At 37.6% G+C, this 26,568-nt stretch overlaps 1 protein-coding gene and 2 long non-coding RNA genes across 6 annotated transcripts; 2 read left to right on the plus strand and 1 right to left on the minus strand.

Annotated features, from left to right (window-relative positions):
• The first annotated feature begins 1,086 nt into the window (after positions 1-1,086).
• Positions 1,087-7,737, plus strand: LOC148802093 (uncharacterized). 2 transcript variants are annotated; one of them, XR_016083004.1, is made up of 3 exons: positions 1,087-1,889; positions 7,231-7,542; positions 7,651-7,737. It is a non-coding gene; the product is annotated as an uncharacterized LOC148802093 (long non-coding RNA). The 2 variants fall into 2 exon arrangements; XR_016083003.1 differs by having other exon boundaries at positions 7,296-7,542.
• A 1,145-nt stretch (positions 7,738-8,882) lies between these two features.
• On the minus strand, positions 8,883-20,586 carry LOC104612308 (FAD synthetase 1, chloroplastic-like). 3 transcript variants are annotated; one of them, XM_088899158.1, is made up of 7 exons: positions 20,450-20,586; positions 20,160-20,307; positions 18,817-19,057; positions 15,972-16,024; positions 14,648-14,783; positions 9,629-9,804; positions 8,883-9,517 (listed from the first exon to the last, which is right to left on the minus strand). In XM_088899158.1, exons 2-7 carry the CDS (start codon positions 20,305-20,307, stop codon positions 9,000-9,002), a joined length of 1,272 nt encoding a protein of 423 aa, XP_088755284.1. In that variant the 5' UTR covers positions 20,450-20,586; the 3' UTR covers positions 8,883-8,999. The 3 variants fall into 3 exon arrangements, with proteins under 3 accessions (XP_088755284.1, XP_010277996.2, XP_088755285.1); XM_010279694.3 differs by lacking the exon at positions 20,450-20,586 and having other exon boundaries at positions 20,160-20,385; XM_088899159.1 differs by lacking the exon at positions 20,450-20,586 and having other exon boundaries at positions 20,131-20,177.
• Positions 20,587-22,228: 1,642 nt separating this feature from the next.
• LOC104612374 (uncharacterized) lies at positions 22,229-26,456 on the plus strand. The gene is made up of 3 exons (XR_002023509.2): positions 22,229-22,357; positions 22,625-22,694; positions 26,112-26,456. It is a non-coding gene; the product is annotated as an uncharacterized LOC104612374 (long non-coding RNA).
• The last annotated feature ends 112 nt before the right edge of the window (positions 26,457-26,568 follow it).

Below are 26,568 nucleotides of genomic sequence, written 5' to 3' on the forward strand. Positions count from 1 at the left end.
TTAGTTTACAATTGGTCAAAACGAAACTAACCCTACTTGGTCAGGTTGGGAAGTTACTGAACCAAAGTTGACTGGAAATCCTAGAAAAGCAACCAATTCGAGCCAAGTTGGGTTTGGTTGGTCGGTTGGCCAGTTTCATCTTTTTTATGAAGAAACCTAGCTGGTTTGGGTTGGTTTTTGGTTTGGGCGGTCCGCAGTCGGTTCAAAAGATAAACTTAAAAAAAAAATTATAGTGCTATTAATAAAAAATAAGTTTAAAATTTTAAATTTACAATATAAAATATTTTAGAATAAAGAAATGTGGGAATTTTTCCACTTTCCTATATTAAAAATTATTTTTAAATTATGAAATATTAATATATATCTATGGCCAGGTTTATTCGATTTTGGTCGGTTTACAAACGGCTGAACCGAAACTGACCCAACCTGATCAGATTAAGAAATTGTTAAGCCGAAGCCAACCGAAAATACTAGAAAATCAACCACTCAAATTGAATTGAGTGAGGTTTATTGGTTTCATCGGCTTGATGAACAATACTCCTACCTGAAATTGGTTATTATTATTTTTATATTTTAAAAAATATTATTAAAATTAAAATATAAATATAAATAGTTATTAATTATTTAAAAAATTAAAATATAAAACAATGTATTTGTATTATATCTTAGTTTTCGTTTAACAAAGCTCGTCCATTGCGAATCCCCGCTAATATATATATATATATATATATATATATATATATATATATATATATATACATATATATAAAATAAATATGTGCGTACATAAATACTTGCAATTGTATAAATATATAAAATATGAACATTTATGGATGCATGCATCTATGAGTACTGACTACTTATATGAATTTACATTATTTAAATATTATACACACAAATATGAAGTCAAGTTCAGATTGGTTGGAGCAGATTAGAAGGGACGTACGACCTTGTCAAAGACGGATCGATGATTGATTGATCGGTAATTCCGTGAAAATAGGTAAAAGAACGCATGATTTTCTGACCAGTTAGGTTCATCGGTTAATTGGATGGTATATTTAAGGGGAAGAGAGCAGATGGGGAAAAATCGTCACCCTCCCTCTAGTGTGGCCGGTTAGAGCACCCCTTCAGACAACGTAACTCAGGAGAGCCTGATATCAGTTTTTGAGTAATATCACTCTCTGATATCACATCCGAGCACGTCTCTCCTCTCCTTGAGTTAATAGATTTGAAGGGGGCTCTTCAATCGGCCATTTCTTTCTCTCAACGCTTTTTTCTCTGATTCCTCAGACTCACTCTCAGTTATTCAGCGGCTTCATTTGTATCTTTCTGTCGCCTTGAATCCTTGTTCTATTCTCCCACCGAATAAACTCGAATTTAACCTGTCCGATCCGCTTCAAACTCGCAACCAAGAAACCATGGCTAAACTCACTAGAAAACCGGCCAGCAGAATACGGTTCAGCGAGTTAGCCGGCGAGACGGCAGCCGAATGCATGGCGGTATGCTGCTGCTTCCCGTGTGGTGTGGTGGACATGTTGGTCCTGGCAGTGTACAGGGTACCGGCCGGTCTCTGCCGGAAAGCGATGAAGAAGAGAAGCCAACAAAGAAAGAAAGGGAGTCCGTTATCTCAGCAGCAGGTTTTCCCCTATGGGTGCGACGAAGCAGAGTTTGAGATACATATAGTGTCACAAATGGAATTGGATGAAATTGCAAAGACCAAGGAGGTTATTGAGCTGGATAAGGAGATGTGGGACAGGTTCTACGAGACTGGGTTCTGGAGGAGTCTTTCTCGTCTCGAGCGGGAGTAGCGACCAACGGTTATAACCGTCAGAAAACCGTTCAGAAAAGAAGAGAGAGAAACTCTTTCGGTGATGTATAGAGACCCAGAAGTACTTAATTTACTTCTTGCTTCTTCTTTTTCTTTTTTTTTTTTTCTTTTTACATTTTTTTAATTAAATTAAATGGGAGATGTGTGAGCAACGCTGTTTGTGTGCACATCCGTTTTTCTTTTCTTTTTTTCCTTCTAGCATTCCAAAAAGGCTTATTTTGACAATAAAGAGCAATGTAATTATGTAGAAAAAATATTACATTTGATGCGTTTCTAGCATTGCATGCAAGAGCCTCGTTTCTAGCAAAACACGTTACATATGATGTTGCCACTCGTTGTATTCGGTTGGTTAAATGATCTAAAACACAAATCATATTTTGTTTTAATTACTAAACCAATTATTTATTTTATTTATTTATTTTTTGCTTTTATATGCTGTAAATATGTCAACTTAGTCTTTAATTCTTAGATATTTTACAAATATATAATACTTTTTTATAAATAATAAGTATGTCATTAATTATTGTAAATTAAAAGGTTAATTAATAATTAATAGAAATATACAATATATCTTAGTTTAAAAACATACCAAATTTATTATAGCTTTTAAGATGCATATCAAATGTAATTTCATAAATTATAAATACTAAATTAATTATTCAATTTTTATTATTTTATTTATGTAAATTATCAAAAATTAAAAACATTTGTTTGACATAAATATAAACCAATAGATTTGATAGATCATATCATTTATCATTAATATTTATAAAATACTAATTTTAATGATCAATTACTACTTTTTAATTTTCTTGTTGCACATTCATATATAAAACTATTTATTTGAATCATAAGTGTGGTTCTTAATTTAAATAAATATTTTATTATCTTTAACATATCATTGAAGGATGGCTTAATGGTAAGTGGCCAAGCCTTTGGAATTGAAGACCTAGGTTTGAATTTTGCTAATAGCATTGCCTTTTAAATCTACTTCTAACTACACATCGTTAGTGATGAAAAAGATTAAATGGTAAAATTTTAAGGGTATGACCATGATACCAGAAAGACATGGTATTTGGCAAAAATCATAACCAATCAACCAGCATCCCAAAAGTGGTAACCAATCAAATGGGTTTTGTGTGCAATTTGTAGTGATCAATAGGGACAGATACAAATTGTAATTACATGCATATGTATTAGTCTATATTTCTTCTTTTGTATTGTTTAGCTGCAGCATTAGACCTTAGGATTTGAAAAAAAAAGTGTAGATATTTTTCAAGAATCTTATGATGAAAACATGCAATTTGATATTGGTTAAAAAAAGATTAAGTTAATTCTTTATTATTATATATATATATATAATAAATTACAAACATTAGGATAGAAGAACTTGTGTAGACATACCATCTGAAAGTACTAGTCGTGTGGTGGTATTATAATAGATAAAATTTGATAATTAATAAGAAAAAGTAGGCGACATTCAGTTGTCTCCTCTTCATTTTTATTTGTAAGCTAATTTACAAATTCTTTAACATCTAAACACTTAAATAAATTTGATATTTTAACCAAATAGAAAGAACATGGAAAAATATTATCCTGTTATTAATTATCATCATGGCATGTGATATGCTATCACTAGATTTCTTGTTCATAATTCCACCTTAGTCTTATTTTAGTGTAAATTAAGGTGTTGAATGAGAAAAGAAGTTGGATAAATGATGAAAGTCTAGAGGTGCACATATGCACAAAGAATTGGTTAGATGCAAAGGACAAACTACAAGATAAAGAAAGACATGACACTTCATTGATGAATCAGGAGATAATGCAGATCAAGGAGATACAGGTAGAACTAGAAGAAAAGATTGAAGCCATATTTTTTTGAATATTCAATAATTATACAATATTTTTAATACTATTCAATTTTATTTAAAAGTTTTTTGTTATCTTTTTCAAATCCCGTTATAAACATTTATTTTCAATTTTATTATATTATTTTATTCCAATTCTATTGTATTTTTTTTTCAATTCAGCTTTTTTTTTATATTTGATCAACTTTGCATATTAAATTTCTAAACAAAACTTTTACATTTCTTTGTTAATTTTTTATTATTTATTTTATTTTTCACTTAACAAAAGAAACAAAAATGGGAGAATGATGATTCAGCCCAGCATCATAATTCTTAGGCCCAACGTACAGTTGGGATAGGTGCCAAATTGGAATTGATACCAATTTATGGGTGAGCATTGGTGTATAGGATAGGGGTATTTGACATTTTGAATTTTTATTGATTTGTAATGAAATTCAAAATTCTGCATTAAGCTACAACGTATTTCTTCGAAAAAAAGTGAAAAAAACAGGAGTCCTGGGCCTGCTGCGGGGTCTAGGCATGGTATCTGTAAGCACGCATCGTTGAATCGCTTGATATAGTTCCGGATGGACTCCCCTTCCTTCTGGACTATCTCCTCAGTATCGGGGGCACCGTTTGCTGGTGACGAAGTGCGCGGTGAAGACCTACACGAACTGGGCCCAGTTTCTTACTGATCTGGGGGCTAGGTTCCTATACCAGGTGCGGGCCACTCCTCTGAAGGTGGTAGTGAAGGCCACACACATGCAGGACTCGTTGGCCATCGCCAGCTGCATCTAGGACTGAAAAGCATCAACATGGTCACTCGGGTCAAAGGAACCATCGTATTTGTCTAGCGGGGGGAGTTTGGAATCCTTGGGCATGGGGACAGTGAGGAGTTCCGATGATAGGGGGGAAGGGATTGAGAGGATAGGAGTAACCTTTACTTCGTCCGAGCTCGCTTCCTCTTTACCTCTGAGCTCGGGTAGGACGTGGGTGGTAGTTCGGCAAGCTCGTCGGCTGAGGGACTCCGTCCACCTAGAGGGGGATGGTGAATTGCCCGATGCAGACAGTGGGGGGCTGAGGGTGTTCCCTGACGGCATTCAGGTCGGCGTTATGTCTATCACTGTCGAAGGAAGCCATGAATGCTAAGTTTCCTTTTTTTTAGGAAAGAGCAGAGGTTGGGGGAGGCTTTTGAAGCGTTTCCCACAGACGGCGCCAAATGATGATGCGCGATCCGGTCGGTCCTAGCTGCCGGTAACCTTGCCTCTGACGGAATAGGAGATGCCTGAAACAGGGAGGAAACAAGAGATCCCCGGGGGAAGAACCCGGCGGGAACACTCCAAAGCTCAAGTTAGCACTCTGAGAAAGCAAGGGAGATGAGAAGCTCTTTTAGACCAGAAGGTGCAGGATATCACTCCCTTTTACCCTGGGGGAAGAGGGCCTTCTATAACCGCCCTGGTGCACTCACCATCCTAGAGGGGGATGGTGAATTGCCCGATGCAGACAGTGGGGGGCTGAGGGTGTTCCCTGACAGCATTCAGGTCGGCGTTATGTCTATCACTGTCGGAGGAAGCCATGAATGCTAAGTTTCCTTTTTTTTAGGAAAGAGCAGAGGTTGGGGGAGGCTTTTGAAGCGTTTCCCACAGACGGCGCCAAATGATGATGCGCGATCCGGTCGGTCCTAGCTGCCGGTAACCTTGCCTCTGACAGAGTAGGAGATGCCTGAAACAGGGAGGAAACAAGAGATCCCCGGGGGAAGAACCCGGCGGGAACACTCCGAAGCTCAAGTTAGCACTCTAAGAAAGGAAGGGAGATGAGAAGCTCTTTTAGACCAGAAGGCGCAGGATATCACTCCCTTTTACCCTGGGGGAAGAGGGCCTTTTATAACCGCCCTGGTGCACTCACTCCCAAACCTCTGCAGGGCAGACGTAACCGTCACTATCTTCTCTGTCGGTGTCGTCTCTACAACGACTGAGATGGCGGTAGCAGGTGGCCATTGAAGTGTGGCTGTCATGTGTCAGATCCCTAATCAGTCAGGCGCGCTGCCTCAGAGTACGGACTTCTTTGGTGTCAGGTAGGGTTGTTCAGTCATGCGACCTGGAGCCGAGGTGCCGGAGTGGTGCGTGAGGTGAAGTCTTGAGTTCGGACAGGAGCGTGGCTCGAACTTACCCAAGGTGGGTCAGTCTGGGCTTTGCCTTTCGTGGAGTGTTCCTTGTTGGGCTCGGGATTTCTAAAGAAAAGCTCGGGTTCTACCTCCTGGGAAGCACGGGTTCTCTTTGGAGAGCTCGGGACCTCTTCTTGGGCTATGGCTATGGCGCTGTGCCGAGCTGACACTCCGGCCAGGTCATACCCGGTTGCCTCCACGTGTCGCGCGGCCAAGGGGTCAGGGCAAATCTCCCTCCATCATTACCCATATACAAGGCTCTAGCAAAAAGGCCAAAAATCATAGCTATGAGCCTATATTACGGTCTTGTTATGGACAAGATAACTGACCGTGCCCTGGGTTATAGTTGTATATGGATAGCGTGATCTGTAGAAGGAAACCCGTAGTCCGCTACTGATTTGTGAGGGACAATGGAAATTACTGATCCATAGAAGGAAGCCCGTGCACAAGATAGCCGACCGTGCCCTGGGTTATAGCTGTATGCTGCTATCATGTGTCCAAATTCTACGACAAAATCACAAGTGGAGCTAGGGGTGAATTTGGACCAGGATATGTCGGGTTGAGGTTAACCCGAACTCAACCCAGGGTGTTGAACCCCCAATTTAAGGAATGAGTTGGGTTCAGCTTTGGATTGGTCTTGAATTGATCAGATTTCTCTATTTCTTATTTGCCAACTGTACTTATTTTCTAAACTTTAAGGCTGTGTTTAGAAATGATGCAAATAAGTGTGAATGCAAATACGTAGAGTGTAAAATGGTTCATATAAATTGTAAAGTTGGGTTAGTTTTGCATTGACAACTTTACCTTCTTATCGAATAGATTTTTAATTGTAATGGATGCAAACATGAATTCCAATAAAGCATATGCCTTTTCTTTATCAAAAGTCCACTTCAATGCAAATTTTCTTCTTTTTTATTGATGTACTTTTACATCATCTTATTATCAATGTAAATATGTATTGAGAAATGTGTTTTTTGTCATTTGTCAATGCATAAATGTAATGTTGCCAAACACAAACAAAAGTGAATCAGAGTGCAAATTTACTCTGAACTGAGATTTATAGTCCATTTGCATCCTTTCCAAAGGCAGCCTCAAGGATTCATGTCATAGCTATCATGCTTTATAAAAAAAATTACTTTTAAACTTAAAATTTTTGCCATACAATATATATATATATATATATATATATATATATATATTGTCATATCCTGCACCAATGGGTAAAAGTGTCCTTGTTTAATGCAATATTATCTTTTATCTTTATCCTTTTCTTGTGTTATTTTATATTTCTGCTGTTGAACAATCTATTTCCATGTCAGCATTGCACATGCTTGGCATGGTTAATAGGTTGGGTAGGTAGTTGAAAAATTCTTGGCATTTAATCTACCTAGTGGACGCATGCGCTTGATCTAACTGGCAGAACCGGTCCAAGTGGCTCTAAATCCAAGCTGATCAGGTAACTGCTGTATCTATGGATCGGTCCATACAATCTCGCAAATTATCAGCAACGGCTATATCTCGTGGTTGGTTCCATGACACAATGGCCCAAAGGTAGATCCGTTGAAGGTGTTGGACAGAGTTCAGAAAAAGTCATAGGCACGTGGAGCTAGCTGCTTACTCCGATCCCGAAACCCCCGGCCGAAGCAGCTAAGAAGGATGAAGAGAACAAAGAAAACGTTAAACCAGAGGAGAAGAAAGAAGAGGTTAGTTCATCTTAATATAAAATGGTCGTAAAGAGAAAGATCTTCATATCTCTCTGATTAGCTTCTAAAGGTTCCATCTTAACATAAGTTGGTGTTTGTTTTATGCAGCCGCAAGTGATTATAGTAGTTTTGAAGGTCTACATGCATTGCGAAGCCTACGCTCAAGAAATCCGAAAACGCATACAGAGAATGAAAGGTACACTGTTTCTCCGATTTTCGCTTCCATATGGCCTCTGCATTCTGGGACCTTGTTTCCATCATTTCACTGTTTTCTTCAATTCTATTTTGAATTGCAATGCGATTCCTTGGAGCTGGAGCAACTTCATTGAGGCTACTGGTTCTGGAGTCATCTTCTGCCATTTGACCGGCCACCAGATCGGATTCTGATCCTAAGCAAGCTTGGTTACAAGGGTCATACCTTGACATTCGGCTCAGAAGACCAACGCAACTCCTCGTATAACAACTTTCTCTACAACCACTCCCACCATCATAACCGTTGTAGTGTTAATGATTAAAAAGGTTTTGAGAAGGAATCATGGTCATATCAGAGTACCAAAGAAACAAAATAGCCGGCGTCAATTTCTTGTGTTTTGTCTTCAATCCCATCGATGGGAACTAAGGAGGAATTAATACTACAGAATTTTTTTATCAACAATGTTTCGTTGATTAGTGGACAAAATACATCAAAGAACACTTCCACATTATATTTGGAAATTGAATATACAAGAAAAGTAGATAAAGCAAAAAGTAGTAAAAAAAGAACACAATTAAGCATTGGGATCTAGCAATAGAGCTCCTAAGAAATCCAGTTAAATCATGGCACATACATACATTGGCAGGCCATAGCCATATTTATGGCTAATTAGTAACTCCCAGACCAACACCAACCTCATAGAAGAGGTGCAATCATTCACTCTTTCGGTGTCTTCCTCTGTTTTTCTGAGGACAGAAAATAAGAGATAGAGGAGGTACAATTTTCCGAGTTATCATCCTTTAGGTTAAATAGGTTTTAAGAGAAAGAGGGCAAAAAAAAAAAAAATAGAAAAAAGTTTGGTGAGGTATTTTGATAATTTAACGCATTCCATCATCTGACTTAACGGTCAAAGAGGGTCTTTATCTCATGGTCATAGTACAAGGGGTTTTTATCGCAAAACAAAGTACAGGGGGTCTTTGTAATTTACCCAAAAACTTATATACCTTAAAAACAAAAGTGTCCTGCAATCAAATCGAAGGTTCATCCCTCCAACAACATTCGACCAAAACGGACTGTGCCTCCTGAACTAAATTCTATGAGTAGCTTGTTACCATTTCGGCAAATAAAAGAAAACTTGATCCAAAAAACAAAGAAAAAACTACTACAGATTATATTTCCAATGGACAACACTAGATCTATCCGTCAAAGCAGTAATGAGTAAATGTTAGTGTTTCAAAAATCCACCGTTCTGTAACAAATAGATTTAATCCAAAAGTACTCTTTTATCATCAAATTCAATGGTGATAAATCTGCAGTCTTGAAAAACATTTGTCCAAGCGCCTTCTCCATCTAATTCTACATGGATCCAGGTTGTTTCAATGATTGTTCTGCATGGTACGAAGATATTATCACCAACAAGAAGAGAACAATTCTCATATACACCATCCTTGGGCGGTAGATTTAACAAACAAAGCCTAGAAGCTGACATCCTGTTCTTCGTGATAACTAATCCTTCTTGGTCTGTCATCTTCAAAATGAGACGGTGTTTGCGGCCCAAAAGTTCTGAAACATGTTTCATATTGCCTTCAGAAAGATAATGGCGAACACGAGTTGATGATACTTGTCCTTTGTCTTTTGAATCAATGAAGTCTTTATTTGTAGAGCATTGATTCTTGTCCATAATAGAGCTCACAATATAAGATCTCATCCCAAACTCTTCACAAAGCCTTACCAACTCAAATGCATCACCTGCTGCTCTATATCCAAATCTGTAGTTCTCACCTGCCAAGAAATCCCACCATTATGTCTTCTTGCTCTCATTTAAACAAATGAGATGGACAACAAGATGAAGAAATTAAATGGGCGGAAGCAGAGAACTGGACGGGATGATACCTGCAACGACCCCACGTACTCCAAGCTCCTTTGCTAACTTCTCAACAAATTGGCGTGGAGTGAGATGCCGAACACTAGAAAATTCAATGTTATGCTCAGCTGGAACTACATTACCACAGTATGGGGCCCAAGTGGAAAGAACCCGCTTCCTGTCGCATTTGGCAACTATAGGAACCCTATGTTGGAAGTTCATTGCACAGTTACCATATAAGTATTCAATGCATTCTCCTTTATAGTGGGGAAGGGAAAAAAACATGCAGTTGGTAGCTGAAAAAAGAAATATTATATAAGATGGGGACATTTTCGCTGAACCAAAACATTGAATTTATAGTCTGTTATGAATATTTTCTGCACCAACCATTGATCAAGTCGGGTGAACAGTCAAAAAGCAAAATGTCAACTTTATAGGTCTTTAGGCTTGTCCCTTAGCTGATAATAAGGGCCTGCAAGGCAATATCTGTTCCTCCAGCCCATACTACAGGCTGGGCAGAAGGGAACTCAAAGAATTAAAGTAATGGAGCTGGAGATGTTGCAGAATTGAATAAAATTGTACAAAGAAAAGGTTGGGTTATAAAAATCTTTTAAACCTTGGGATTGGCATCTAACCAATGCCAAAGTAGGAGATGGAATCTCACCACCATAAGGACAAGGGTCTCACTTCCGCAGCCAAATGAAGTTAGAGAACAAAAACTTCAACATTCTTCAGTGTTTAGAAAAATAGGACTACAATATCACTTGTACATTGTAGAAAGATTAGGATTCCCTCTCAGGAGAAAATAACCTAGCTTACAAAAGAAGCAAAATAACATTTGGCTCTTTCTTCTTGAGCATGTTGATGATATACTTGTTATTATCATTATTATTCTTATTACTTTGGAACCTTGATGAAGAAAAGAGGGAAGATATTGTATTAATTTTGTCAAAAAAGGACAAGAGTACAAGTAATTGTCAAATATGCTCCATGTACAGCCAACAACTATACAGAGAAGTCACCGAAAAACTAGGCTCTCAAGCTAAATACAAGACAATCATATAATATTAACAAAAAAAGAGTGTTGTAATAAGAAAAAACTGATGATGTGGACAGCAACATTGTTTCTTCAATACATCTAATCAAAGAAGAGTGTTTCCATTATTTCCTAGGAGTTTCTGGAGATTGTTCTCTTGGGCATATTCCTATTCCCTATCAGGAAAACAAAATTTGGCCCAAGTATTTCCCTAGATATTTTTGATACAGAAGGTAAAAGAATAAAAAAAGAGGTTGGTAGGAAAGAATGCTAGATACCTATCTTCTGGTAAGACCATAAGAGAATTAATTTTATGAAGTGCCTCAGTCCTCAGCTGAACTTATCTTGTCATTCAAATCATTCAATAACAGCTAAAATTTCATTTTTACATATTGTTTATATTAAATCTTGCCCTAAATTGTTAAGAAATGAAAGAAAATAGTTATTTTCATTCTTTTCTTTTTTTCTTCTTTTTTCCTGTTGGGTTGGGAGGAAAGTAGTATTAGAAACAATTTAGTCTAATGAATAGTAGATTACTGTAAAAATCACAATGAAGTTTCACAGTGAAGGCACAAAATTATGATGGAAAATTCTTGATAATGAATATGGATCAAAGAGTTTGATTGAGATTCTCAGGTTTCTAAGTTGCTTCCTCATCCTTTAGACCAATGTGTGGAAGGTGTCACTCTCTCCCATGAGAAGTTTATTAACTAGTGCAGTAGTGCCTCCAAGGGCAGTAATGGAGAATCTGGCTTTGGGAAAACAACTGGTGGGGCTGGAAATCTATGCAAAGTTGTTTAATTTAAATGTTGACTTAAAAAGAGTAATATTATATGTTATGCAACTGATAAAAAAGATCAATAGGTTATGCACATCTAAGAAGGTGACCACTGATCCTTCTTCTGAGGCAAGTGATATGAGATTAAGCTGCTACCCCTACATTCCAATTCCAATCCTTTCTAATGGAGTGAGTTCCAGGGTTCCTTTTCTATGAAAGCACTTGGAAGATATGTGAATTGATCTGGGATAGATGGAGTCTAAATGATAAGAGGATGCCAAGAGTTTTCCTTTTCTTTCTTTTTATTTTTTGGATTGGAAACGGTAACTTTCAAATGATGATTAAAAATGGTACAACAGTGAAGACCACCCAAAATAAAGGGTGCAGAATACAAAATTACAAAGCAGACCAAAAATCTCTCCCTTATTTGTCCCTTGTTTAGCTAAAATGTTGGCTATTTGGCTGATCTTATAATCCATTTGAATCCAAGACCAACCTCTCTTGTAAGACAGATTATCTCCCATGTGACCTGCCTGCAGGTCCACACCCCCAGATTCCTTGTTTACATCCATCCTATAAGTAGCTTGGAGTCACCTTCCACTTCTATCTGTTGAAACCCTAGCTGCTTAGCCAATCTCAATCTTTGGAGGAGGGAAAAAACTTCAACTCTAAATGAGTCCCCCACCCTTCTTGGGCTAGAATTAATGAAGAGTCTAGAATAAATGAGTCACCCATCAAAGTTAAGCTTAATTTTTTGAACTGCTAATGGCCCCAACTCTCCTGAATCACAACCTTGAGGGTTCATGAGTTTGCTACTACATTCCACCCCCTGATTGTGTCCTGAACTGGAATTGGCTGATCTTATAATCCATTTGAAACCAAGACCAACCTCTCTTGTAAGACAGATTATCTCCCATGTGACCTGCCTGCAGGTCCACACCCCCAGATTCCTTGTTTACATCCATCCTATAAGTAGCTTGGAGTCACCTTCCACTTCTATCTGTTGAAATCCTAGCTGCTTAGCCAATCTCAATCTTTGGAGGAGGGAAAAAACTTCAACTCTAAATGAGTCCCCCACCCTTCTTGGACTAGAATTAATAAAGAGTCTAGAATAAATGAGTCACCCATCAAAGTTAAGCTTAATTTTTTGAACTGCTAATGGCCCCAACTCTCCTGAATCACAACCTTGAGGGTTCATGAGTTTGCTACTACATTCCACCCCCTGATTGTGTCCTGAACTGGAAAACTTCTTGAACAGGTCACTTGTTTTTACCCAATGCGCTACTTTGATGGTGATGCTTTCAATTAGTTCATCTTTAAACTTTGTTCACCTTGGAAGGTACAATTATTTCTTTCTTCCCAAACAATCCACACTATCAATCTCTAGTGGCTCTCTACATAACCTTTTCCGTCGTCTTCATCTATTTAAAGAAATATACATCAAACAAAGCTGCCACAAGAGGCAACCACTTGCAACCAAAGAGAGGAAAACCAATCCCAAATACATGAAACAAATGAACTGGAGATTAGTGAAGGGTGTTGCCATCTCGTCACAACTATAACAAAGGATACAAACATAAGGGGAGAGGCACTAATTTAGCCTTCTTTGAAACACATCACAAGTGTTAAACCAATCTAGCAAAAAGCTTAATCTTTGGAGGCATTGGATTACAGCAAACTTCATTGGTTGGAAAAGACAAAACTTGATTGGGGGAGAAGAGGAGGGCAGTGAAAAAAGAAGCACATAAGAAAAGGAGAGGAGAGGCTGTCCAAACACGACTATTCAGACAAGACAGGCCCAAGAAAACAGACTCAAAAAGATAAAGAAGTTCATCAACAACTCCCATTTCAATTTCCCTAAGCCCTCTCCTAGAACCCAAGTCCCATGAGTCTCCATCACCATGGACTGAGGGAATGGGATTTAATTGGTGCAAAGAAAGAGAGTAACTTTAAGGAAATCTTTCCTTAAGAGGGGCTTCTCCAAGCTAAATATCTTCTCAGAAGATCCCTTTATTACCAGAACATACACCATACCTTATGGAAGGAAGAAAAGAGGGATGTTATGAATAGCTTTGACAGAGAAGAGTACAATGACCTCGGGTGGAGATAAGCATCCCAATCATTACCCAAGTCACCATATCATGGATTGTTAACTATCACCTCGCGGCACAACTTATCCTATTTAAGGGGTAAACTCCAGATCCACTTCCCTAAAAGTGCTAAATTCCTTTCTATCCCCCTTGCTCCTAACTCGTAGAAACCACCTCCTACTACAATATGTGATTCTCTTTAGTTTCACCAGGTTCCTACAACAAATCTTTCATAATATTCTCTAATTTGTTGACAACCTTTTAAGAAATACAAAAGGTAGGAAGGAAGCAAAGCTACAAATTTTCCAAAATAGACTTGATTAAAGTGATTCTTCCCCTAAGTGAGATATAATTTCTTTTGCAGCCCTCTAGCTTCTTTTTGTGAACCTTACCAAGACCGAGTCCAAAAAACTCTCAAAGTTTGGGTTCCCCCCAATGGTCCTTAGTTTAGTTCAGTCTTATGTTTATTATTTTTTGTGTTAATGGGCCCTTTAGTCTCATGGGCCTGTTAACCTCTTTTTTTCTTTAAGTTTATAAGCAGCCACCAAGGGTACTTATGTAATTATTTTTACTTCTTTTGATTTAATAAAAGTTTTGGGGCTGGAGAGAGAGTATAATTGACTCTTCTCCTTCTCCTTCTCCTTCTTCTTTTTCTCTCTTGCTCTCATACTCTTTCTTTTTCTGTTTTTCTCTTTCCAATTAAACAAAAGAATCAGTTGCTGGATAGTTTTCTTCTAACTAAAAGCCAATCACTCACAACCACATCCCAAAATGTTAGTGAGTCTACTCACTTCTTCCACTACCCTATTTGAGTATTTATCCCTACCACACAACTCTTTCTCCAATTCACTTTCAGATTGGAGACTCTTTCCAATTGATTAACCAGATTCTTAAGGACGCCAAGAATATGTTCTAAGAAGGATAGATTCTAAATACTAAATGTTGGATGACAGGGATATGTACTTGGTGAGCCCATTACAATTTTAAAGGTATAATGTTCTCAAATCCACCAAAAAATAGTTAAGCACAAAAGCAGTAATGATAAGCCAAATAATAGTCAAAACGCATGCAAATAAAATATCAAAGAGTTATGAGAGAACCAATGTAGAGAAATTGAGATTGGGAGAATCAACTGCATCTGTACCTAGGCGCCCGACCAAGTACTTCTTCCACACCTACAAATGATAAAAGAAAAGGAACACCAGCCTTTGATGCTTGTATTGCAAGTTGTTGCTGACCAACATGAATAGCATCAAACTTCCCCAAAGCTACTATACCTCCTAGTGAAGAGATCACAAGAAAATCATGAGAATGTTTTATCGAGATGGATAAATAATGCACTTTTGATTTCATTTTTGGTAATATAAGAAACAATACCAAGACCAAACATGATTTTGATGAGAAAACAAGGGGACATGCTTTAGTATAGGAACCTTTGGCATTTTTTTTTGGAAGAAAGTGGCTATTCTCAGACTCAAATCCACATTCTCATGCATGTCAACCCAACATTTTACCATTGCAACAAGCAATGATCCCTAACATGCCTTGATAAATATTAAAAACAAATATATGTCTAAAATCCCCAAACAGAATAAATATTAATGAGAGGAACTATTGCATGCAGTAGATGTAGGCACAGTATGAATCTAAAGCATAAGAGATAGTTCTATTTTTTTCTTGGAGCCAATAGTAAACATTTTCAGAAGACATAAAAGAACTAGTCATTATGAATCTAGAACACAGATAGTCTCAGTCACTACAATGAATTACATGAACAAACAACCACAGAAAAAATAAAAACAAAAGAAATGGATATTTTAATGCTGACTTTAACACACATAAGCTGAAGAATAGAACAGCAACATAACTAAGAGTTTAGAAAGCAAATAACCCCAGGACAGGCAAATCTCTGTGAACTCATGTGGAATGAAGCAGACAGACTAAAACTAAACTTCAACAAAATCTTATGGCCTTCTGATATATATATATATATATATATATATATATATATATATAAATAAATAAAAGGCCAACACCCAATGTTGGCTCCATTCTTTTCCTTCCTAAACTCTTGTAAAGACCACCCAACCAACACTTTCACCAAACCACCAAAAAATGCTAAACAGTTGCAACATAGACTCTTGGTGAACTGATAAAGAAAGACCAATATTCAAAATTAATTGAAAATCACAAAGTAGGGGAAAATTACACAAGTTTTTTTTTGTTCTAAATCCTATTAGTTTATAGGATTCAGTTTTCACTAATTTTGTAACCATTGGTAGAAAGGCCATATGTGAAAAATATTTCGTGATAATAGATGCCTACTTGTAAATAAAAGAGCATCTATACTTGCCAGGGTCAAGTGATTATCTTTGCTGTTTGTAAAGCTTTTGATTCAAGGGATTCTCTCCCTCCTATAATACAAACCATTCGCCCTTTAAAAAAATAACACAAGGGTTAGGTGAAACCTGCCACAGAGGATGATCCTTCAGAAGGGAGATCACGATCATCTTCCTGTTGACTAGCAATAACAAATGACTCAGATATTTGAACAACATGAGCATTAACAAACATAAAAAATGAAGTCAAAATAACAACAATGGAATCAAGTGAAGGAACTAAGGCCTTTTCCGATGCTAGTTAGGTCCTGTCAAAGGTAACTAGGAGCAAAGGAAGAACAAACCCTGATAATAAAGAAAACAGCTCAAAGAATTAAAGAACAAAAAATTACAAGAAAGAGAGGTGGAATTCAGAAAGGAAGGCTCCCAAGTGCACATGCATGGAAAGCATTTTAGGGAGAAATTTGAGCCTATACATTCAGAAGAAAAATAAGAAAGAGGAGATTCAAAGTCTTGCATTTCATGCTCATCTTATAATCCCTCTGATCAGGGCACTAAAGAATGTTGCAGGCATATGCCCCTCAAAAGGGTAGATGAAGCTAAAGAGGTGATGGCAGAGAACTTGGGTTTGAAAGAAGTGATAGCCAAAATGGTGGAGATATGGTAAGATGTCAGATATGTTCTCCCTGGGGAATCACATGCTGCCCACCATTTGTAGATTTTTTAGAAGCAAAGTTTGCAATTCCCCTGAAATCTGTCATTACATCCTAAGTCAGCTAAGCTAAACAGAACTCAAATATAAGCTAAAGTTTCACATATTTCCTAACAAATTTCCCATGAAATTTCTCATTTTTGAAGAATCAAAATTTAAATTGCAAATGCAAGCCTTAATTAGATGAAAGTGAATGTTCGGTTTTAAGTCAAAGTCAGTGTCCTCAATTGGTCCAATTAAGCCAAGAAAAGAGAAGGGATTAATAAACATATGGCTACATCAATATGGGACATAGAAAAGAAGACAGGGGAAACTGGATAATTCATACGGTTGTAATCATAGCAATGAGTGTGCTATGGGTATTGTAATTGCATTGATGCTCTTTAATGCATGATTAGGATTATGTTAAGGTGGTCATCTATATTTTAGAGATTAAACATACTTGTGGATTCCTTTTCCCTTTTTCAGGAGGGTGGGAGGGGTTGCAAATATTGATTGTTTTAACATCTTTCATAATGCTTTAAGACCTGATGTTTTGTTTTTGGTTTTATCTTGTTGGTAGAGATTTCACTCTTCTGATGGATCTTTGAGTTTTATTTTGGGAAAGGCTTTGTGGTTAATGATGCTTGGTGCCTGTTTGGTTGTGATCCTAGTCATATTTCTGTCTTATCGCCTGTTACTCATATAATTTGTATATTTTTCCTTTTATCTTGTTTTAATGTAGTATCCTTTATGGATCAAAATATGCAGAGGAAAAGGCTGAGAAAAGAAAACAAAAGGCTATACTAAAAGCATGTACAAATCTAATGGATCTCCAAATGATTCTCCAGTATCGCAAGCAAACTGGTTTAAACAGGTCCCTATGAACCCAGCCAATTACTATGGCTTTCACAACTTATCCAAGAACAAGAGAATCTATTATAAGTACCCTACAGAACAAATGAAATGAAAACTGAACTGTTTGGTTTAATTAATTCCAAGTTCAAAAAGGTTCAGATAATTCCTGTTTCAAGATGTCAATTCCTATTTAGTGGTGATCCTGGTTTGGCTTTATATTTTCTACATTTTCCTTTTTCTAATGAGATGTAACTTTATTAACTAAAACAAAACATTGTACATGAGGATGCACTCATGCAGCCGAATCCTCAAACAGATTAAGAAACAATAGTGTTCAGGTTTTGCTACATAAAAGTGCCCTATTCATATTTGGTCTGCAAGCCTATCTACCATTGTGCTCAGTTTCCTTCATATCCATCTAATCTCTACTAAAAATAATGCCAAAATTCCTTAGTTTCCTTAATGAAGTAAGTTCGTACATTGGTTCTAGTATAATATTTTGCTAATTTACAATTAATTTCAAATCTATAATAATCATGTAGTTTCTTCTTTTAACTAACCTATCACTGATACTAGCAGTATTAATTATAATTGACCCACTAGAATTTTGACCTTCATGTCTATCTTTTACATCTATTTTTCATGCATGCACATTTATTGTTTTCTTTTATTGATATTTTTCATGCATGCACCATTGTTAAGAAAAGAAGATCCATTCAACAGCCTTAGTTTCTTCTTTATTTATATCTTCTAACAAGTCCAATTCATCCGGATAAATTTCAGAATATTTTCTCTTTAAATTCCTCGAGCCATTCTTGCCGACCTGTACTGTTTACCTTTGCTCAGACCCTTAGCAATCTTTACGTATTAACTATTACATATAACCACAGCCCATCTTGAACCACTTTCCCCACAGATGTTTTCTTTGCTTTATATCAATATTTAAAACTCACTTTCTAGCCTCTTTTTTTCTTCTTCTTTTTAAAGCAGCATTGTCTAGCCTCTGTTATTTTCTGATTTTATGACATTTTAAATGAGACCAGTTGAAACTTATTTTTCCATCATAAAAAAATAAAGAACAACTAAGCTTTTTAACCCAGAAAAATCATTCCGATTCAAGTGATTGCTTTCTACAAGGCACATTACATAGAATTAGCCACCAAATCAATAAAATCTGAACTTTCAATTAAACTGAAGAACAGAAGGGATATCAGAGTGAGTTTTTTTTTTTTTTAAGAAAAGGAAAAATTAACAGAAAATCCAAATGACATTTTCATTGTGATATTTTCTTTCATTGAAGAGTAAAAAATGCAGAGTAAAATCAGCCTAAATAGTAAGAACAGGAAAATATTGATGAAGAAAGAAATAAAGAGAGGCAAATAAGAACAAGAAGGGGAATACGGAAATAACAACAAATAATCACACCTTAAACCATCAGCAAGCGCTGAACCAAGTGATCTTGCTTGAAGGTAATCAATGAGAATTCCTGAAGCACGGGTCGATGTCATCACTCTTTGCAAATGCTTCTCACATATCCCCCCAAAGGATCTCAAAGCAGACGAGATGGCATTTCTGCCATCCGCGGAAGAGCAAAGTTGAATTCTTGAGCATAACCCCAACTTGCAACCTGTCAAGTGCTGTCGAACTCGAAAACCACTTGCCATTCCTAGTTGAGAACGGCCAGTCCAATAAAACAGGAAAGATATGACGTATTAAACCAAATAAAGCAGGACACCGAATGTTCACAATTTACAACAAAAGAATCACAAGGATTTGAAGAAAGTGGCATGTGGCCAAGCCATAAGGATCTAAGGAAATGGATTCATAGGACCAGAACAACTCATTTTGAGAAATCAAAATCGTAGCCAATATGAGAGACTAGCATAAACATCAAAACATATTTGAAAATTTTACTTGTGTACACTAAATAATTTAAACTCAAGGTAACCCAGTTATTTTCAACAAAATATGTCTACTGCTTTTCTTTTTTCCTTACTGACAAGATAAAAGGAACTTACTAGAAGAAATGAACAGAAGAATAAGAATAAACACAATTTACCTTGGGTTGAGAGGAGGAAAACAAACAGACTGCATATTTTTGACATTGGTCACCAAGGTAGAAAACAAAATTGGGTCCATGAAATCCTTTCAGAGAATATATTCAGGAGCTCTTTACGATGATTCAAGAAAAAGATTTAAAAAATGTGAAAAAGAAAAGAAAAACGATCATCTCATGATATCCTCATTATAGTTCACTTCAGTAGTTCAGTTGACCCTGCTTATGAGTTTCTTGTCGCAGTTAACCTGGTCAAAACAAGTCTCAGCTCTCAATTATCTCTAGAGTGCCTAAGTTTCTCCATCCTATATTGGATATTGTGTTCAGGAATTGCTTGAGTCTGAAACCTGAAAACCTGGATAAGTGAACTGGGCCAATTTATTTATCCGGGCACATTTAAGTGGACAAATTTCTTGTATGAAACTGATGATTCATTTTCGAATTGGTCAATTCTATATCCGGCAACTTTACAAATTAATAGGTCAACAACTAACTCAAAAATAAATCAACAAAAAAAGAATTAGAGAAAAAATAAATATACGCTAAAGGAAAATTGAACCACAAATATATATATATATATATATGAAAACCTAGAATATATATGAAAACCTAGAAAGATTAGATATAAGAAGTTAAGAACCCATGGATTGAACCACAACTAATTCGACTTCACTAGAGTTTACCAGAAACTGTTCTGAATGGAGCAACTTACGAAAGAAGAGAATATCGCCTGGTATGAAACTGCAAACACAGGTAGGATTTCCAGAGAGAGAAAGAGAAAGAGGAGGAAGAGAGAGTAATTTCCAGTGCTTGGCGGTGAAACCAGTGGCAATAGTGTCAGAGAGCGACAACTGGAACATCTGCGTGGATGGCAGACAGACCTCTCAGTTCAGTTCCAGAGCTGAAGTTTGTGGGGAAATAGGAAAACGGAAAAACTAACGTGACGGTGACCGTCATTTTGACTATCCAATTAAAAATGCCACGTGGAATAGAAAACCTGACCTAATCACTCTCAGTAAGATATGAAGCAGTAGAGTAAACATTCCACCAAAGTAGAGACCCTTCTTTCAGTTCCATTAATGCCTTTAGTTGTACCACATCATCAACAGACAAACCTGTTTTTTTCAGGAAGATTAACTCCATAGCGGACGTCGTGAATGTCAACATCAATAAAAACAAGTTCTTGTCTGTAAACTGCTTACGATGATCATGTAATCTCACGGCAAATCAGAAGATTTGACAACCTACTCGGCTGTTCTTATGCAGTGGAAGAATCCAGTCGACAAACACGTTTCACCGCTCTCAATACCTATGAAACTGGGAGTATCCCTATCACCTGTATATTTATTTGCCTGGTTATTTTTACGGCGCAATTAAGACACTTGTTACTTTGGCTTCGATTTTAATCTTTCGTAAGTTTTCTCGTTTTCTTCCCTTTACTTAACTTAATCTAGTTCGATCTTCTTGTTCTGTTTGCTTAAGATAAATTTTTGGTCCAATTTCTTTAACTAGCAGTTTAATTTAAGGGTTTAACTGTCACGTCACCTCTTTTAGGCTTGTTTCTTCTTCCTCCTTCCCTTCCGTTTCTTCTCCCAGTTTTCTCCCGCTTTCTCAGCCCTCCCTCCTCTTTCTTTGTCCTTTCCTGCTTAAATTGATTTGCTTTTTCTCAGCATGGAGAACTTAGAAGCTTTGAATGGAGCCTTTCAGCATATGCTGCAAGGTAATGGAAACAATGGAGTCGAGGTTGCCAATATCCATCCTTTAATCCCTCTAAATGTTGTCCAAAACTAGCAATTCTCGCTTATCTATCGCTTCTTTCCACGGCTTACAACCAATTTGAAGAGGTAGTTCAAGGCCTTTATGACCTCTGGAACTTGGACCTGGGTACTCTTTTAATGGCTCCTTTTCATAGAGGCCACTTTTCGTCAAACTTCCACTTTGCTGAGGATTATGATAGTGTTCGTTTAAATGGACCTTGGACGTTAAACACTTAATGGATTCTTATGTCTCATTGGATCCCATCTCCCTCAATATGCTTGGAATCTACAAGAGATTGAAGTGTGGGTTCAAATCCATGACCTTCCCTTTGAATCCCTATCTGTAGATGTTGGTCGCCCTCTTTTTGAACGTTTAGGTCTCACTCGAAATGTTATTGTTGTTTAAAATTACATCTGAATTAAACTCACTATCTTGTGGGTTGTCCGCTTCGAACTGTGGGTTGTCCGCTTCGAACAGGTTGCTTTGTCATTGTCACCAATTAGATCACTTATAGGTATGAGGATCTCCCCTGGGTTTGCTATATCTGTGGAAAAATAGGACACCAATTTCGCCACTGCTCTCAACCTTTGTTTGACCCTCAGGGTCGTTCGTTCGACCAATTTTTTAGCCGGAGGGTTATGAACCTCCCGGGACCTTGGCTGAGGGCTAAACTTACCTTACAACGGACTTGGCAGCGTCCTCGATTCATGGACTTCATGGACATCCCCCTGCCTGTCCCTCCAACCCCAGGAAATCCTCCTGCTGAAGGAACCTCCTCACCTACTAACCAACCATAGCCAGTTGTTTCTACTTCCTCCCCACAGACTCCTACCAACCGATGGTTTCGGTAACCACATCCCTACCAACTCTCCTAGTGTCTACAGCAACTTTTCACTTAGTAGAGACTACCCAAGACTTAGTGATGAATCGACTTTTCGAAGACACTCCTAGCCCTTCTTCCCGTGCTCGAGGTAAACGACCCAGACTAGATCTAACCTCTCACCTGCTCTTGGATCCTAAATCCCTAGACTTGCCAACTTACGATAGGCCAGATCCTCCTTCTGAAGAGACCCATATTCTTATGACCGTATTCTTATGATCGATCTGGTGGGACATTCTAAGAACACTCAGCACTCAGAGGATCAACGTTCGGTAAGTCCTCTCCTTTCTTCCTTGCTTCTTGTTTATCTATGGGTAGAGGTGGCTGGCCCTAAATAGCCCCACCGTTACCAATGATTGTCTTTAGCTGGAACTGCCGAGGGGCAGGGCGCCCTAAGGCAGTTCAGGGGATCAGGGACTTTGTCAACCATGTCAATCCTGACTTTATCTTCTTATGTGAGACAAAGATCCCTGAAGATAAAATTAATAAATTAACAAATACTTTACATTATTCTAACTGCATCACTATCGATCCTAAAGGAAGAGCAGGAGGATTAGTAGTCCTCTGGAAAGCGGGGTTTCAAGTTTCTTTTTTGTCTTCTTTTGCCAGGTATGTGCTTTTTAAAATTCAAGATTCTCACTTCTCTTGGATTCTAGCTTTTATTTATGTTCCACCAATCAAACACCACAGAAACCAATTCTAGCTTCATCTTAATGAATATTTCCAGCAAGTGAACCTTCCTTTTGCTATTATTGGTGACCTCAATGAGGCAACTGCCTTAAATTCTATGGAACCTTCTACTTCCTCTAACCCCTCTTCCCTCTTTTCTAGACAATATCGAAATTTTGTCATTGATCATAACCTTCTAGAAGTGAACATTCAGGGTGGAGGACTGTCGTGGTCCAAGACATTTTGGACGTCTCAATCGAACTCTTGATAGAGTATTAGTTTCTCTTGACTAGTTAGGAGTCTACCCTAATGCCACCCTTACCCTTGGTTCCAAATGGGGTTTGGATCATCACCCGTTAATTTTCAATTTACCCCCGCCCCTGGAACCAACCTTTTTAAACCTTTTTGTTTCCTCGAAATGTGGCTCACAGTCCATCCTTGTAAGCAAGCCATCGAAGATGGTTGGAATATCCCTTTCATAGGATATGCAACTTACAAAATAACAAAGAAGTTGGATTCTGTAAAAAAGAATCTAATCACTTGGAAGTCAGCCCACTTCACGGATCCTAAGCTCAAGCTCAATCAATTGGAAGATAAGATCTTACAGGCAGAACAACGAGAAGACTACTCAACTCTCCTTTGCCTGTATAGAGAATATGATCTAGTAAATAAGCAAATAGAGAGTTTCTAGAGACAAACTTCCCGTCAAACCTGGTTGCATTTGGGAGACCGCAATACAAAGTTCTTTCATAAAAGCACCATCTTTAGGAGGAAAATAAACTTCATTGAGGGAATAAAGGATCCCCAGAATGTTTGGAAGACAGATCATAAGGAAGTTTCTCAAATTTTGGACTTGATCTTTATTCGAGTCAAGACCCCTCAAATTTAGACTTCTTAAATGAGGTGATAAGTCCATTGGTCTCGGAAACTGAAAACATTTTACTCTTAAACACTCCCACAGATGAAGAAGTCAAATCTGCCATTTTTTCCATAGGGAGTCTAAAGCCCCTAGGGCCTGATGGCATGCCTACCTTGGTCTTTAAGGACTTTTGGGACATGATGGGACCAGACTTAGTCCTTTTGGTACAAGAATTCTTTTCTAATAAAAGGCTTCTTAGAAGAATGAACCACACCTTTATCTACCTTATCCCCAAAAAAGTAGATTGTACTAAAGTTCAAGACTTCCGACCAATCATTCTTTGCAATGTCACGTACAAGGTAATAACTAAAGTCATTGCAAACCGTCTGCGTCCTCTCCTCGACAAATGTATTTCTCCCAACTATATGGATTTTGTACCTAATCGCCAAATGGCAGAAAACTCCATCATCACTCAAGAACTTTTCCACTATCTAAAGCACAAAAAGAAAGGACCGGGTTACATTGGCCTCAAACTAGATATGTCCAAGGCCTATGATAGGATAGAATGGAGTTATCTGTTAAAAATTTTGTCCATCCTTGGTTTCTCAAAAGACTTCTATCACCTGATAAAGGAGTGTATCTCCTCAGTTTCCTTTTCATTTTAGCCATGGAGGGCCTCTCTAGATTTCCGTATAAAGTTGAGGTAGAAAATAGAATCCAAGGTCTTTCCCCTGCCTCATTGTCTCCGAAGATTTCTCACTGCTTCTTTGTGGATGATATTATGATCATCATCAGAGCCCATAAGGATGAAATTGATAACCTTAATCAAATTTTAAATACTTTTCAAAGCCTCTTGGGTCAGTTAATTAATTTTGAGAAGTCTGGTCTTTATTGCAGTAAAAATATTCATCCCCAGCTTCAAAGGCTGATTAGACGTCAAATTAAAATGAAACATTTATCAGAAAATACCAAACACCTTGGTCTCCCCCTCTTTTGGTCCAGGAATAAACATGTTCAACTATCCTTCATTTTGGAAAACATCGGAGCAAAGTTAAATAGGTGGAGAGCCTCAGCAATAAGTCAGGCTGGAAAGCAAGTCCTCATCCAATCAGTCCTTCAGGCAACCCCCATCCATGCCATGTCTCTTATCAAATTGCCTAAAAAAAACATCAATCATATTAAAAAAACTTTTCGCCAGTTTTGGCGGGGTTCCACTGATCAAACTTCCCATTTTTATCGATGGTGTGCTTGGCATAAGCTTACTCTCCCAAAAAATGCAAGAGGATTGGGTTTTAAGAACTTGACCTTATTTAAACGAAGCCTGCTAAAGAAAGTAGCCTAGAAATTCTTTAATGAGCAACACAAACTCTGTGCCCAAAAATCGAAATATCTGTGAAATAAAAGCCTGTTTCCCTCAACCATCCTAGCCAAAGGGTCCATTTTCTAGAAATCCATAAATCCTGAAATCCGGGAGTTAGCCTCTGAATGTGGTGCTCTAGTGCACATGAATTCAGATTTCCCTCTTTCACATCGACCTTGGATGCAAAGTAATCATTCCTTCTCCTGGATCCCACTCCCCATGGCCCCAAATATCAGATACCTCAATGTCTCCCACCTCCTCCATCAAGGCTATTGGAACTCCACTCTCATTAACTCCCTGTTCCCCCCATGAGAAGCTCAATGTATTCAGGCAACTCCCATTTTCCCAAACTTAAACCTTCCCCACTGGATTTGGCTCCCTCATTCATCAAGTAAGTTTACAGCGAAGAGAGGCTATCAGCATGCAATCTTTGTGCTTCAAGCCCATCTTCCTATAGAACTTTCATTTTGTCTCAAACACATTTGGAAGTTAGACACTGGCCAAAGATTTAAGTTGTTTTTATGGAGAGTTATCAATGATTATATTTCAGTAAAGGAAAAGCTCAATATTGAGGAAAACCAAAAGCTTTGTGTCTTCTGGGAATCTCATGTTGAATCCCTTACGCACCTCTTCTTGACTTGTTCTTATACCCAAGTTATTCTTTTTGGTAACCCCTGGAATATTAACTTCATAAATAGATTTCAAGATTCTTGGGTAACAAGATTTTCAACAAGTTCATGACATTCACTTAGATAAACAAATTTTAACTTGGTTGGCAATTACTTTGTACTTTATCTGGTTTGCAAGAAATGAAAAGTGTTTCAGAGGAAAGGTAATTCAGCCTATAACTCTCCTGCACCATATAGACCAAATCTACAATTGTCCCCCACCTCCGAAAGTGCAAACTTCTATTCTAAACACTGTGCCAAATCATGCGTTAACTTTGGATAAGATCAATCTTACAATGGCATGCGATATGGAGCTTATTATCTTTACCGATGTAGGGAAAATAGATAACTCCACATAGAGCTTTGGTTGTATGGTTCTATTTCCAAACTTAGCCTGCCTGAAAGTTTTAGGTGGTCGAACTAAACTTGTATCTTCTGTTCTTCAAGCTGAAATGTTTGCCATTCCATAGGTTCTAGAATGCCTTTCGTATTGGAGCTATCAAAAGGTATTTATTGCATCTGATGCGAAACAAGTGGTGGATGCTTTGCAACGACAATCTGAAGTTCCTTAGACCTGCCTTTTGCTTTTGAATAGGATTAGGGAGCTTTTGATTCAAAAGCCTTATGTAAACTTTTGTTATGTATCTCGAACCTTTAATGTGCCTGCCCATAAAGTATCCCATCTAGCAAAACCTCATGGTCTAGAACTTTTTGATTTACCATCTTACCCCAATGGGATACCTAGGGTAGACGACTTTGTAAATATTTCTCTTGCTTAATGTTATGCACATTTTCAAAAAAAAAAAAAAAACATTCCACCAACATTACATTTTTGAGTTTGGTGACTATTTGTTACATTTTTCACAATTTTTACACGTGGCATCTAAGTGGCACCAGATCATTGCTTTTTCTTAGGCATCATATCTC

This window comes from Nelumbo nucifera, chromosome 2, assembly GCF_055504915.1.
Source record: "Nelumbo nucifera cultivar China Antique chromosome 2, China Antique-T2T, whole genome shotgun sequence".
Taxonomy (NCBI): domain Eukaryota; kingdom Viridiplantae; phylum Streptophyta; class Magnoliopsida; order Proteales; family Nelumbonaceae; genus Nelumbo; species Nelumbo nucifera.